Source organism: Mus musculus, chromosome 10 (genome assembly GCF_000001635.26).
Source record: "Mus musculus strain C57BL/6J chromosome 10, GRCm38.p6 C57BL/6J".
Lineage (NCBI taxonomy): Eukaryota > Metazoa > Chordata > Mammalia > Rodentia > Muridae > Mus > Mus musculus.
In genome coordinates this window covers 79,600,492-79,615,226 of record NC_000076.6, presented here as the reverse complement: position 1 = coordinate 79,615,226, position 14,735 = coordinate 79,600,492, and the positions used below count along the sequence as shown (strand labels likewise).

General features: G+C 52.3%; 1 protein-coding gene across 2 annotated transcripts; it reads left to right on the top strand.

Annotated features, from left to right (window-relative positions):
• Window positions 1-1,201: 1,201 nt before the first annotated feature.
• On the top strand, window positions 1,202-8,373 carry C2cd4c (C2 calcium-dependent domain containing 4C). 2 transcript variants are annotated; one of them, NM_001168624.1, is made up of 2 exons: window positions 1,202-1,337; window positions 1,889-8,373. In NM_001168624.1, the coding sequence occupies exon 2, from the start codon at window positions 1,916-1,918 to the stop codon at window positions 3,173-3,175; it is 1,260 nt and encodes a 419-aa protein (NP_001162095.1). In that variant the 5' UTR covers window positions 1,202-1,337; window positions 1,889-1,915; the 3' UTR covers window positions 3,176-8,373. The 2 variants fall into 2 exon arrangements, with proteins under 2 accessions (NP_001162095.1, NP_941016.2); NM_198614.3 differs by having other exon boundaries at window positions 1,209-1,470.
• The last annotated feature ends 6,362 nt before the right edge of the window (window positions 8,374-14,735 follow it).

Sequence of the window (14,735 nt, the reverse complement as noted above, 5' to 3'; positions counted from 1 at the left end):
GGCCTTACCCTGCTAGGTCTCTTTTGCCATGGCTGATGGATGGCAGTTTCTTCCATTGCCCTCTAGATTTCCTGTTACAAGATTTTTGTTTGTTTTGTTTTTGTTTGGTTTGAGACAGTCTCACTATGTAACCTTGGCTGTCCTGGAACTTGCTATGTAGACCTGGCTAGACTCACATAGAGATCTGCCTGCCTCTGCTCCCCTCCCCCTCCAAATGCTGGAATTAAAGGTGTGTGTCACCACTCCAGGACTGTTATAGCTTTGTCATGGAGAGCCACACACCTATATTGTCATTCGCCGGTGTGTTGTTCCATGGCTACCTGTTTCATTGGTCACTAGGATAGCCATCAGACTGTTCCCAGCATCTGGGTCATTTGGCCATAGATGGGTACCAGATAAATGTAGGCCCATGGAAGGTGTATTACACCAAGTACCTGATGCTGAGCTGTGGAAACCCAGCCAACAGTGACCAGGCCTTTCTCTGGGTGGGTTGTTCTCCTAGAGTGAAATTGTCACCTCATCTACAAACGCTGAGGATGACTGACTCCCTGCTGGGTGGCCATGGGAACCAGAGATGGAGAAGGTCATGTAGAGGCTGATTGGGACTCAGTTCCCAATTCCAATCATTAGAGTTATTATTATTGGTTGAAGACCAGCTGGCTAGTGAAGGGATCTGTTGTGTTCCCCAGAGCTGAGAGGAGAGGCTGGGACTAGAAGTGGTACAGCTAGACTCAGCTGGATTCAGTGACACAAGCCCCGCCCCTCAGCTCCCCTTCCAGACTCTATGTATTCCATTCAGTCTAGCATCAGGAGGCTTAGATCAGTAGTCTGGGTCTTGCCCAGGACCACAGGCTATACAAGTTGGTATCACCCCTCACCCCTCACAGAACTCTTTCTCTGTACCAGGAGGCAATGCCCCATCCACCCTGTACCAGGCAGGTGGTTCAGTGCTACCAACCCTGCCCCTGGCTGGAACAATGTAGTCCAGACACTCCTGCCAGCTCCGCCCCTTCTTCAGGCTCCACCCTATTTACCAGTAGCTCCGCCTCCCCCCTCCTCAGCTTGAACCAGGAGACTGTCTCCTAGGCCCAGCTCCGCATGCAGACCCGCCCTATTTATATTAGGAGCCCTGCCCCCGATTCCCCGCCAGTTCGGGAGGCCCCGCCCCTCGCGGATTGCGAGGACGCGGGCGCGCGGCCGCAATCGGAGGAATACGGCTTGGTGGGCGGTTTCCCGCGCCGAGAGGAGAGCTGGCCACTGCGCTACCGCCTCGCTCGCAGCTGCGCCGGGCTGTAGCCTAGCTCCGCGTTCCGGAGTCGCCGCAGCCCGTGGGGCAGGTGAGCCCAGCGCGCTCCGCGCTACCCATACCCGGCGCACAGGGAGTCGGGGGCGCGGTCAGTTCGCTGCACCGGGCCCAGGGCTGTCGCCGCCTCCCCCAACGCACAGCGCAGCAGCTGAGTGAAGCCACAGGTGGGTGGCAGCTGGGGGCGGGGCCGGGATGCTCAGGCCTGTGGTTCCCTGGGGGGACCCCGATCCCCTGAGGTGGTGGTGGGTGGGTGCGCAGGATACAGGCCGGGCCCAGCTCGCGTGGGAGACTGACCCTGCTCAGGGCGCCCCAAGTGCTCAGCGTGATCCTACACTACGCTGGCTTCAACCCTAACAGGTGGTGACCCCTGAACCAGGTGTCAAGCCCATGGGGCCCTGGCGGATGACTCCCATGTACAGTACCACCCCCTGACATCCCTGACAGTCAGTTGACAGCTGGGCATAAATGCCAACTTCTTGATAACCCTAAGGTGACCCCTTAACACAAGTCCGACCCTTTGACAGCCCTGACAGGTGACATTTGAGCACAAGTGTCACTTCTGACTCCTATTTCTTTCCTCAGACTCCTGGTCTCTTGCCTGTCGCCCTCATGAGAAAAACCAACATGTGGTTCTTGGAACGACTTCGGGGGTCTGGGGAGAACGGAGCCAGCCGCGGTGAGGCTGGGGACAAGTCTTCCAAGGGTCCCTTGTATAGCAACGTGCTGACTCCGGACAAGATCCCCGACTTCTTCATCCCGCCCAAGCTGCCCTCTGGCCCCACAGAGGCTGAGGGACAGGCGGACCTGGGCCCCTCCACCTCAGAGCAAAACCTGGCTTCACCTGGGCCCCGTCGAGCACCTCGCAGTCCCCGGCTGCCGGCCAAGTTGGCCTCAGAGAGCAGGAGCCTGCTGAAGGCAGCCACACGACATGTGATTCAGATAGAGAGTGCGGAGGACTGGACAGCCGAGGAAGCCACCAACGCTGACCCCCAGGCGCAGGGTGCCATGTCATTGCCCTCTGTGCCCAAGGCTCAGACATCCTATGGCTTTGCCACACTGGCCGAGAGCCCCCACACCAGGCGCAAGGAGTCCCTTTTCCACAGTGAGCACGGGGCCCTGGCCCAGGTCGGATCCCCTGGTGCTGGCCGCCGGCGAGCAGGGGCCAAGGGCAATGGAGGTGATGGGGGATCCCGGGAGGTTGGGGGGGCCCTGATGAGCCCTAGCCGCTACTTCAGTGGCGGGGAAAGTGACACAGGGTCCTCTGCTGAGTCGTCCCCCTTCGGGTCCCCTCTGCTGTCTCGCTCTGTATCGCTGCTCAAGGGCTTCGCCCAGGACAGCCAGGCCAAAGTGAGCCAGCTGAAACAGTCGGTAGGTCGCCATGGCTCCCTGTCTGCGGATGATAGCACACCAGACACCAGCCCAGGTGTCCGTCGCCGCTTGTCCCGCAGGGCTACCCCGGAGCCAGGCCCGGAGTCTGGCCAGGCACCACGTGGAGAGCACACAGTGAAGATGGGCACCAGGGGCAGCGTGAGGCTGCTGGCCGAGTACGAGGCTGCTCAGGCCCGCCTGCGTGTGCGCCTGCTGGCGGCCGAGGGCCTGTATGACCGGCCCTGTGATGCCCGGAGCATCAATTGCTGCGTGGGGCTGTGCCTGGTGCCCGGGAAGCTGCAGAAGCAGCGGAGCACCATCATCAAAAACAGCCGCCACCCCATCTTCAACGAGGACTTCTTCTTTGATGGCCTGGGGCCAGCCAGTGTGCGTAAGCTGGCCCTCAGGATCAAGGTGGTCAATAAGGGTAGCAGCCTCAAGCGGGACACACTCCTGGGGGAGGAGGAATTGCCACTGACCTCCCTGTTGCCCTTTCTGTGAGGTCATTGGTTCCTCCCTTCTATACTTAGCTCAGCTGAGCCGGGTGAGGGTGGGCGGGGCCTCTTGCCCCGCTTTCCCTGGGTCTCTTAGTGGAGTGCGCTTAGGAGATGGGCTGCTGGGGCAAATATTGCTGACTGGAACCCCTTCCCCCTCCACCTTGGCCCATCCACATAGAGTTGTGGGGTTCGTAGCAGTCCCAGGATCCTGGTACCTAAGGCAGCTGGGACCCAGAACAGAGTTTCCTGAGTGTGGAACTTGTCCCCCGCCCCCCGCCCCCCCCCCCCCCCCCCGCTTGGCTGCACGCGGGTGTTTTTCCCGCACGGCCCGGTTGCTCAGATGCTCCGATAACTTCTTTGAGACTTCCCCCAGTCTGTGGGAAGTCATCCTCCCTGGCCAGGCTGGCTCCAGGTAGGCCTAACCTCCCAAGTTCTGGCGCTGATGTGCCATCTAGAGCTACAGGAGGGCTTGGCTGCGGGAATCAAGAAAGCCAGAGTGCACAGAGAGCCGAAGGAGGCGGTGACTCTTGGCTGATGGCTCTTTGGCACAGGCTTCCCTCCACTCCTGCTGATCAACCAGAGCCACCTGTAACCCAGGAGCTTCTGCCTCAAGTCTGTGGCTCTATCCTCATCTTGCAAGCTACAAACCACTTTCCCAGGGTGCCCTTGGCAAGTCGCCCTTTGCTCCAGAATGTAAATAGGCTATAGCTGTGGTGGGTGGGCTGTGTGTATGTGTGTGTGTGTGTGTGTGTGTATGTGTGCCCGTGTGCACGCACTTGTGTTGGGGGGCAGGGTTCTAGGTTGTTTATGTGTGTGTCTTTCCTGCACAGGAAATCCTCATGGGGTGGGATACATGGGTCCCTGAATGGCTGCTGTGTTTTGCACAAACTCTAAGACTCAGAACAGAATGGACCGCCTGTTGGATAATGGCAGATAAGGGAGGGTCCAGCATTCCTTTGTCTTTTGCTGTTTCCTTAAACTCCCAAAGCCCTTGTCCCTCTAGAAAAGGGTTTTGAGATTGATTGCTTGGACCTTTGAGGTGAGCCAAGCACCTAGGAGTTGAACCCCTACCCAACCCCTGTGCCTGGTCCCCATTGTCTCTGGGACTAGGGTACATCCAGGACCTGGGCTGGTCAGTTGGAGTGGTGGACAGAGGGCCCCAGGGGTCTCTTGCTTTTTTCTGTCTCCCATCTTCTATGCTCTGTGGGGCCCTGTTTTTTATACCCTGCACTGTTTGATATCTCTGTTTGCAGTTGACTGTACGTGAATCTTTTAAGACGCCTCCCCCAAATGTGTTTGTTTATAATGCTGTTTTGAGTGCAGTAAAGGTGTTTGGGGAGTGCGGGGGTGCAGGCCTGCTTGATTTGTGTTTAATAACAACAGGAGTTTAACCGTGGCTGCTGGCAAGGTGGGGGAGCCTGAGGTGAGGAAGGCCTTTCTCACACTCCTACTCTCTACTGCTTGGGGTTGAACAGAAGAAGATAGAAAAGGGAGGGAGACCCTGGCCGTTGTGAAGAGGGCTCACAGGTCCCACGGCTGGGCTCTGTCCTCAGTCTCTATCCACACAACTCAGCCTGTCCCTACAACAGCCCGCAGAGTGGACATTGTGGATATCCCATGAAGCGCTGGAGGCCTGTGGACTCTGTCCAGCTATCTGGTAGAGGTTGGGAGGGGAGACAAGTTGTGCAGGCCCCAGAGAGATATCTCCATCTTCTTTCTAGGTTTTGTCAACCTGGTCTCTTCAGGCACTGCTGGTTGCCTAAACCAGGTACTGGCCTGGAGCTGTCTGGCCCAGGGAGACCGGAAGACAGGTCTAGAGGCTGCTGCCTAGATGGCTGATGCCTCTAGGGCTTCTCAGCTAGAACAGGGTTTTCTCTGCAGTGAGTCACTGTGTAGGGATGATCTGACACTGGAGTTGGAGCATCTGGCCCCTGGGAGTCACCGTTCCTATGCACATACCTTCAGCACACCCAGGGTGCTGGGTGAGGATGTCTTAGATGGATGGCAGGCCCCGCTGAGAGGCAGAAGGCCCCGCTGCCCCTCATTACCTTGGGGCTACTCTGTCAACGTGGGTGGGTTGGACCTATGCTAAGGGGAAGACCTGCTGTACTATGACACCTGTGGCCTTCTGCCAGCCTGGGCATGGGTAACAGCAATGGAGAGAAGAAATTGGGACGTCCAAGACAATGTGGGAAGGGCTGGGCTGGCCATGCCCGTGGCTACGGGAGAGAAGTGAGTAGAACCCAGGCTGGGTGCCCTGGTGACTGGAGGGGCAGGTTCAAGGATATGGACTGACACGTCTCCTAGACTTCTGGGACAGAGCACAGCTCCTGCTGTCTACCCAAGGTCCTGCGACCCCTCTGATCCCCTCCAAGGACCCCATGTCCCTCTGACTCCAGGACAGGACTCTGTGTCCCTCTCTGCCCAGGACTGGTCAGTTTAGCTTAGTGCCCCAGGGTACATCAAATGCCCATGTTGCCACTGGGATCCCCCTGCTACTTCCGGATCCCTAGCAGCCCTTCCTGCCAGTAGCCAGCATCACTGAGGCTGAGGTCCTAGGACGGGTTGCCAGGGCAACTGGCCTTCTCCTGGGCCACATTCATGCCATTCAAGAGCTGATGTCATCTCTGGAAACAAGTGTTCTGTGTGTCATCCTGACACCCTGTGTGGCTCTGAACACATCCCTGCCTTGGTTTGTACACTTTGTGTGTGTTGACCCGTTGTCCATATGTAATGTGTGTGTGGCCTTTTATGGCCATGTTTTACCCTGTGTCTCTGTGTCTGACTGTGGCTTCCCTGGGCCAAAGCACAGGGCCTGCATCGTGATTTCCAATATCATTGCTGCCCGAAGCTGAGAGCCCCTTTGAGCTTGGTCCCCACTCTGCCTCATACTGCCTGGGAGTACACCTGAAGAAGCACACAGCGTGTCCGGCATTGCCTGTTGACATGAGTCCCAGGAGAACTTCTCTCTGCCTTGCAACAGCCAGGGGACTCAGGCTGCAAGGTCTGTGGAGATGGCAGAGGCAGGCATGAGTATCAGCATGCACCCTGCCTGCATGGCTTCTGTCTGAGCTGTCTTTCCTTGAAGATGCAGTGGGCAGCCAGGTGCTCACCGGCAGAAGCCTCTTAGTGGATTCCACTCGCTGCTGGTGTGCCATCCTCAGAGGGAACTAGTGGAAGGGATGCTGAGCTGAGGGAGAGGGTTCCATCCATGTTGGTTGCCTGGGTCCAGCAGGCGCTCTCCCTGGCTGGGTGTCCTTTCAGCCTGGAAAGGTGACAGAGTCTGCTCTGTGCTCTAGCCTGATGGCTTCCAACAAGAATGTTGGGGCAGTAAGCCTATGGCTGAGGGACAGGGGTCCTGGGATGCTCCAGGGCGAAGCACAAAAGGGACACAGCTCCAGAAGCCTGGGCAGTGGACACTTGCAAAGCACGAGCCTCCTGCCTCAGATCTGTAGAAGGCACTGAATCTAGGAAGGCAACAGAGGAAAGGGGTCCAGAGTGGGGGGGCCAAGGAAGGGAGTGGAGGGGGTGGGGCAACAGGGATGACCTACTCACGCCCTGTATACCCTTGCTGGCCCTACTCTGCAGCCATCCACGAGCTCTGGAGCTCCACCAGCCCTCCCTAAGCCCACTCACTGATGTGGGGTACTGAGGCTGTTTGAGGGGCCTCCCTTATCTCCATGTCCCAGATCAAGTCTCTGTTTTCCACTTGACTGTGTGGGGGTTCCAGGTGAGCACATGATCAGCTTGTGTGTGTGTGTGTGTGTGTGTGTGTGTGTGTGTAGTAACCCTGGGCTCAGTCCTCATGCTCTGCAATGGTAATTAACACAATCATATTAGGTGGTAATTGCAGGTTGTGGAGGCAGTGGCTCCCTGCTCCTGCTCTAGGTGGGCGGAGCCTCAGCCAGCTCAGCTGACCGACTTTGGGTTTCAAGCTGCTGGAGTTGAAGGGGAGGAAGGGCTGCAAGGCAATGCACACCTAGGTGTTTACAGGGTGTGGTTTGTGAGCTGGCCACCTGTTTACCCACTTTACCATGGTTTGTATAAGCTCCTGCCCTGAGGGCCACTGATGGCAGGCTTTGGTTCAGGACTGCTCTTGTGCAGTGCAGCCTTGGTTTGAATCCTGGCAGGTTGCCACTTCTCTGTGACTCAGTTTCCTCCCCAGCACCCTGCATCCTACCCTGAGGGTGGTGTGGGAGGGGTAGAGACTGAAACCCAGCACTGCGTTCTGCTTGCTGGAGTGCTGGGGTGAGAGTCAGTTTCTCCCATTGCCAGAGAGAGGGCTGGGCTGGGCCTGACTCCTGGAAGTGGGGCTTCCGTCTAGTCTACTGGTGTTTTGGTTGAAACTAGGAGGACTTTAGACCTCAGGGGGATTAGCCTGGACTGGTTGGTGCCTCAGAACTCAATTGCCACGTCATGTCACAGGAGAGCCCTGATCGATGGTGATACCAAGAAGGCAAGAGTGATATTTTTGTCCCTTTCTAAGCTCTGGATTTTTCTTAACCCGAGAAGAGACTAAGTGTAAGACATGAACTGCTGGCCACGTGATAGAGCTAGCTAGTATTCCATATGTTAGCTGTATGCAGTAAGTGCTCAGAGTATCCTGGCTGCACATAGCAAACGATGCATCTAGAAGGTACTCAGATCTGGCTACCGAGTCTATAGAAGAAGGCGGTTCCCCTTGGTGACTCATGTTCCAGATGACATCCACAACCCTCTCTCAGCTTGGGCAGTTTAGAGCAACAGTTAGATGTTATGTTATGACTCCACAAGACCAGGTAACAACTCTCAGGTCCCAAAGAAACCCAGGACATATGGTTATCTACGGTGCCTATTAGCATGTGGAAGTGCTTGCTGGCAGCCAGGTTCACTCAGTTCCTGTGACTCTCTGCTCTTATCTCTCCTCCCTGCACCTTCCCCCAGACTTCTCCAGCCCAGGAACGTCTGATGCCAATCAAAACCTGCCATTTTGTCCAAGTGTGGTCTTCATTCTTTTCTTGCATCCTCTTGGTCTTCTGCTCTTGACTCGCCATCCTCTCTTTTCTCTTCCTCTCTTGCTCTCCCCGCACCTTCCCTTTCCAGCCTGGTCTACTCGGCTGGCCAGGTTCTATTTGGTACTTTTTTCCCTGCTCTGGACTCTTCCAGACGCCTCTGGCTGTTCTCTCCCTCATATCTACAATAAACGCCCCCTCCTCAGCCATACCTTGGAGTGGTCATGTCCTCATTTTTAATCCACTTTCCACTTACTCTGGGAACTTGCCGCCCCTGCCAAGGGGAGGACCAGGCAGCCAAGTGACCAGCTGGCAGCCCACAATAGTGTAGCCTCAGTGAGACAGGACAATGGCTCCTGTGTGCCTGAGCTCCTGCTCAGCCACGGGCTCCAGCCAGGGCATGGTTGTGTTACCAGTGAGGGTGAGGCTGGGGGCTTCCTGGAGGGGAGGCATTGGGGGAGGGAGGTGTGTGTAGCATCAGGGAGTAAAGGGTGTGTTCTGCACAGGGACAGGCCTGGGACTCATGCACTTTGCTCTGGATAACAGGTTTATTTGTTTTAAGTTAAATTAATTATTATATCAGTATTGTGGTTTTACTCATGAGGCAGATACAGAGTTAGATTTTTTTTCCCCGAGACAGGGTTTCTCTGTGTAGCCCTGGCTGTCCTGGAACTCACTCTGTAGACCAGGCTGGCCTCGAACTCAGAAATCTGCCTGCCTCTGCCTCCCAAGTGCTGGGACTAAAGGTGTGTGCCGCCGCTGCCTGGTGCAGGTAGATCTCTATGAGTCAATCTGGTTTACACAGCAAGTTCTAGGCCAGCCATGCATACACAATGAGACCCTGTCTCAAAAAAGATCTATTTATTTAGTGTGTGTGTGTGTGTGTGTGTGTGTGTGCACACGCATGTGTGTGTAGATGACAACCCATGGGAGTTGGTTCTCTCTTTCCAACATATGGGTCCCTGGGATCAAACATAGGTTGTCAGGCTTGGCTGCAAGCACCTTTATCCAACCCAGGTAATGGGTTTCATGATGTTTTAGAAGGGGATCCCTCCCCCTGCCCCATTGCCAGTGGTCTGTGGGGCAGGACAGAGATGGGGGAGGATCTGACAAAGGAGAAGAGTGCAGAGTTTGCAGTACACAGTTGAGACACTGGAGTTGCTAGGGTTCTGAGGCACAGAGAATTTACCATTACCCACTCCCAAACACACAGACCTGGGCAGCTGCAGCCTCATGGTGCCCACAGTGTGAAGGACCCATGAAGCCTGTGAGGAGGCTGAGGAACAGCTATGTTGCTCCTGTTAAACCTGAGAATCATGAGGAGAGAAGACTAAACCCATGATTGTCCAGTTAAAGCAAGCTGTATTTGGGGATGCATCTGGGACTGGCTAGCCAGCTGTCTCACCCTAAGTTGGGATTTGAGAGAGCAGTTCCTGCTGGCTTCTTGAAGTTCCCTTTATAGGAGAGATAAGGTGTTCACAGGGCATTGTTAGATATAATGGAAGGGAAGGGACATGAGTACAGACACCATCATGTGAAAGGGTGTGGTGGTTTGAATACCCTTGGCCCGTGGGAAGTGACTGGATTAGGAGGTGTGGCCTTGTTAGAGAAAGTATGTCACTGTGGAAGTGAGCTTTGAGGTCCTATGATCAAGCTCTATCCATGCAGAGGACACACTCCTCCTGGCTGCCTTCAAATCAAGATGTAGAGTTCTCAGCTCCTTCTCCAGCACCATGTCTGCCAGGATGCTGCTATGCTTCCTGCCATGATGTTAATGGACTGAACCTGTAAGCTACCCTCAATTAAATGTAGCCTTGGGCATGGTGTCTCTTCACAGTAGTAAAACTCTAAGACAAGGGGGTTGCAAGCAGTTTACATCAGATTTAAGAAACAGGACCTTATTGTTAATTATAAATAGAAACCTTACCTTGCAAGGACTTAACATAAGACCAACAGGAACTTATCCTTAGTGGTTTTAACTGCAAATATAAATCCTTAACCTGAAAGGTATAATTTCTCTGTTTTGGTTTCCCATTAACTTGCAAGATATATTGTTTCTGTTTGGTCTCACACAACAGGAAGTATGGGGTGGCCACACTGGGGGGCAGAGGCCTTTGGGGAGATCAGTGTCCTTATTCATGGGTAGTGGCCACCAAGACAAGGTACACGTGCTCTCTGTTCTCTAAAGGGCCAAGTGCCCAGAATCCATAAGATGTGATGAGATCTTATGGATTTCTTATGATTCTGTAGAGTGCAGGAGGGCAGTGGGCTTGTGAATGCGTGTTTTTGTAGAGTGTAGGCTGCCAGTGGGCATGTGAATGTATGTTTTTGTAGAGTGCAGAATGAATAAGAACTGAGCAGCTAGCTGGGTGTGGTGGCACACACTGTGAATCCCAGCACTTGGGAGGCAGGGGCAGGTGGATCTTCTAGTTTGAGGCCAGCCTGATCAATAGAGCAAGTTCCAGGACAGCCAAGGCTACACAGAAAAACCATGACTTAAAAAGCCCAAAACTCCAAAACCAAACCCAAATAGAACAAAACAAAAAAAAGAACTGAACAGATAATTCTCTATGCAGGAGTTCTCTACCTGAGGGTCATGACCCTTTTGGGGGTCGAAATACCCTTTCACAGGGGTTGGATATCAGATATCCTGCATGGTTACATTAGGATTCACAACAGTAGCAAATTACACTTATGAGGTAGCGACAAAATAATTTTATGGTTGGGGTTTCCCACAACATAAGGAACTGTATTAAAAGGTTACAGCATTAGGAAGATTGGGAACAACTACTGCTGTAGAGACTCAAATGGCCATCACATTCACAGAAACCACTTACACCACCCAGGAAAACTCACATAAAAATAAAAAAACATGGGATAACGCTTCATAACCACAGGTGTCAGGGCAAGAAGCTGCTGGGAAATTGAATCATCACACCTTAGCATGGGACTGTCACATGGTACAGCTGGCTGCCTTGGAACAATCTGGTGGTCGTGGGGTTCCTTAGAAAGATGAATCCAGGGGCTGGAGAGGTGGCTCAGCGGTTAAGAGCACTGACTGTTCTTCCAAAGGTCCTGAGTTCGAATCCCAGCAACCACATGGTGGCTCACAACCATCTGAAATGGGATCTGATGCCCTCTTCTGGTGTGTCTGAAGACAGCTACAGTGTAGTTAGATATAATAAATAAAATTAAAAAAAAAGATGAATCCAGATCCACACAAAAGAAAGGCAGACCATCTCCAGGCACTACCACACACTATAGCATGGAAGGATCTTAAGTGTGGTGTGATACATGAGAATCAGGTAGAAAAAATTACACAGTATAGGTCTCCAGAGATAGGAAGTATTGAGGACACAGAACTAAGGTTTATAATAATTAATTAGATATTACTTGAAATTTACTGCAATTACAAAGCAGTTCTGTAACTTTAATTTTTTTTGAAGCCTACATTTAATGATGGTTCTTAAATGCTTTAATCTCCCTTCTAGCCCATCACCCACCAGAGGCAGTGGAAAAGAAAGGATGCGGGGGAAATGGACCTGTTTAGAAAGGTTCTTTGGAGCAAATTCATCTGCATTGTAAGGAAATCAACAGTTCAGTTCCCAGGTCATCAAGGGTAGTTCGATCCACCTGCAGACACTTCATGGATACACCAGCAGTCCAGTTCAGGAGCATCAGGATAGCCAAAATAGCACAAGTCAGCAAGAGGGTCCAGGGCCAAAAGGAAAAGTTCTTGGCTCTCCCTCTCTCAGTGAAGAGAAGATCAGTGAAGAAGTGAAGAACAACAAGCACTGCACAGCTAGCTCTATAAGCAAGCCTAGGCCAGCCTCTGTTACAGTCTGTTGGGTTCTATTTATACTCCCTCCAAATACCACATGTCCTCCATGTGTTTTGCCTCAGCATGTGAGTCTGTCTCTGCTGACATCATTCAGTCAATCAGATTGTGAACAAGAAGCCAAAGCACTCCACCAGAAGTTTTTTTGGTGTGTTTCTCTCCATGGAGTCCTGACAAATGGAGCTCAATTACTCAGACCATGCATGTGTGTCCTTAGCAAAGAATCCTTCATCGTGTGTTCTTTCATGTGCTTGCTTTAGCAGAACATCCTTTCACCTGTGTCTGCTTCAGCAAAATGAAAAGTTCCTTTAAGAGTCTGCCTTAACAGGAAAACCTGGGTCCATTTCAGCAAAAAACATTCCTTCACGTGTCCGCTTTAGCTAAAGGTCCTTTCACTTGTGTCTGCTTCAGAAAAACATTCCTTCTCATATTTGCCCCAGCAGAATACCATCCAACACAACTGACTTTCCAAAGATCCCTTAAATTATTTCCACTTCACGGTTCATTGAGTCTGTGCTGTTGATTGTCTACTAGTTAAAAGTACATGAACAGAACATGTGTAGTATAGGTGGAACAACAATATGAACTAGCCAGTACCCCCAGAGCTCGTGTCTCTAGCTGCATATGTAGCAGAAGATGGCCTAGTCGGCCATCACTGGGAAGAGAGGCCCCTTGGTCTTGCAAAATTTATATGTCCCAGTACAGGGAAATGCCAGGGCCAAGAAGCGGGAGTGCGTGGGTAGGGGAGCAGGGCTGGGGGAGGGTATAGGGGGACTTTCGGGATAGCATTTGAAATGTAAATGAAGAAAATATCTAATAAAAATATAAAAAAAGAGAACATGTATGGAGTCTTTTCAGCACGCACCTCACAGTCCCTGCGATGGCTCATGTCACTCATCAAGTTGAGGGGAAGTAGAATTACCTAGAAGCCATGCCTCTGGCCCTGCCTGTGGGGATTGTCTAGATCATGTGGGAAGATTCACATTAACTGTGAGTGTCTTAGGCAGGGTTAGTACTGTTATGTGAAACACCATGGCCAAAGCAACTCAAGGAGGAAAGGGTTTATTTGGCTTACACTTTTACATCACAGTCCATCATTGAAGGAAGTCAGTACAAGAACTCAAACAGGGCCAGAACCTGGAGGCAGGAGCTGATGCAGAGGCCATGAAGTGTGCTGCTTACTGGCTTGCTCCTCATGGCTTGCTCAGCCTGCTTCTTATAGAACCCAGGACCACCAGCCCAGGGATGGCCCCACCTACAATGGGCTAGGCCCTCTGCCCATCAATAACTAATTAAGAAACACGGCTTGCCTATAGCCCTGTCTTATGGAGATATTTTCTCAACTGAAGCACCTCCTCTCTGATAACCCTAGCTTGTGTCTAGTTGACATCATCCTAACTAGCACAGGGGCCTATGTCCTGAGCTGAATAAAAATGACATTCAGTCACAACAGAAAGAACACTCATTGCTTCAGTAGGCCCAACCATGGGGTTCGTGGATCTTTGGAACAATGTGTGGGAGGAATGTGGAGGAGCTGGGCCTAGGAAAGCCCTCTCAGCCTGGCTCACTAGGTTTGAGAGCAGTGGTTCTCAACCCTCCCAGTGCTGCAACCCTTTAATACAATTCTTCATGTTGCAGGGACCCCCGACCATACAATTATTTTGTTGTTACTTCGTAGCTGTAATTTTGCTACTGTTATGACTTGTAATGTAAATATCTGATATGCTATCTGATGTGCAGTCTCCAAAGGGGCCGAGACCTATATGGGCTGAGGACCATTGTTCCAGAGGGTAACGAGGGCTGAGAGGCTCTTGCAGCCCAAAAACCTGGTTTTATTCTGCTGTGTCCTGAGAACTTGAGTGAGGTTGGATTTAAAGTTAGTGGACTCAGGGCTGGAGAGATGGACGGTGGTTGGAGCCCTGGCTGCTCTTGCAGAGGACCTGGGTTAAATTCCCAGCACCCACATGGTGGCTTATAGATGTAACTTCAGTTCCTGGGGTTCTGATACCCCTCTGGACTCTGAGGGTATTAGGTACATACTGAAAAAGAGAAAGCCTCCTTCCTTACACCAGGAAGGTAGGCAAGACTCCACCAAAGGCTCCCACTTATATAAACAGAAATGTTGCTCTATTAGCTAATGTTGAAGTCTACCCATTGTTCTGATAGCCTTCTGATCCCCGCAGCAAAACAATGGACTTCCTTTGTCAGCAGGGTTTCTCCATCTCTGACCTAATCTGGGGAGTTTGAACCCCCATGCTACCTCTACCTGCAGAATGTCATGTAGCTTTGCTTAGATTACAGGCTCAGCCTCCTTTCTCCCAATAAGAACCCAATCAGCAAGCACCTGAGATTCCTGGGACACCTTCCCATGTTAATGAGGCATCTCAGTACCTTAGTCTTCAGCCAGTGACCTCTGCCCACCCTGGATATTCCTACCCCTCCCCAAAACTATGTAACTCTTGATTCACCCGATTAAAGTTAACCTGTCTCCCCGAAGCTGGTTCTGTGTATCATTTCCATTTGTACTCACAACCTGTCTGAAACCCTGTTCATTAGAAGGGAGACCTACGTGCATCATCCCTGAAAGCAGACAGCCTGAACTAAGAATGCAGCTGAAGGAGTAAGCTGAACAACTGACATGACACATGTGTCAGAGCTGGCAGCAGAATGAACACGGCAGCATCGCCTGGGAGGTGCTGGTTTTCCAGGTATGGAAGATGCAGCATCGAAGGGCT

Excerpts from the sequence above, each read along its gene's own strand:
- C2cd4c (NM_001168624.1), top strand. The coding sequence starts at position 1,916 with ATGAGAAAAACCAACATGTGGTTCTTGGAACGACTTCGGGGGTCTGGG.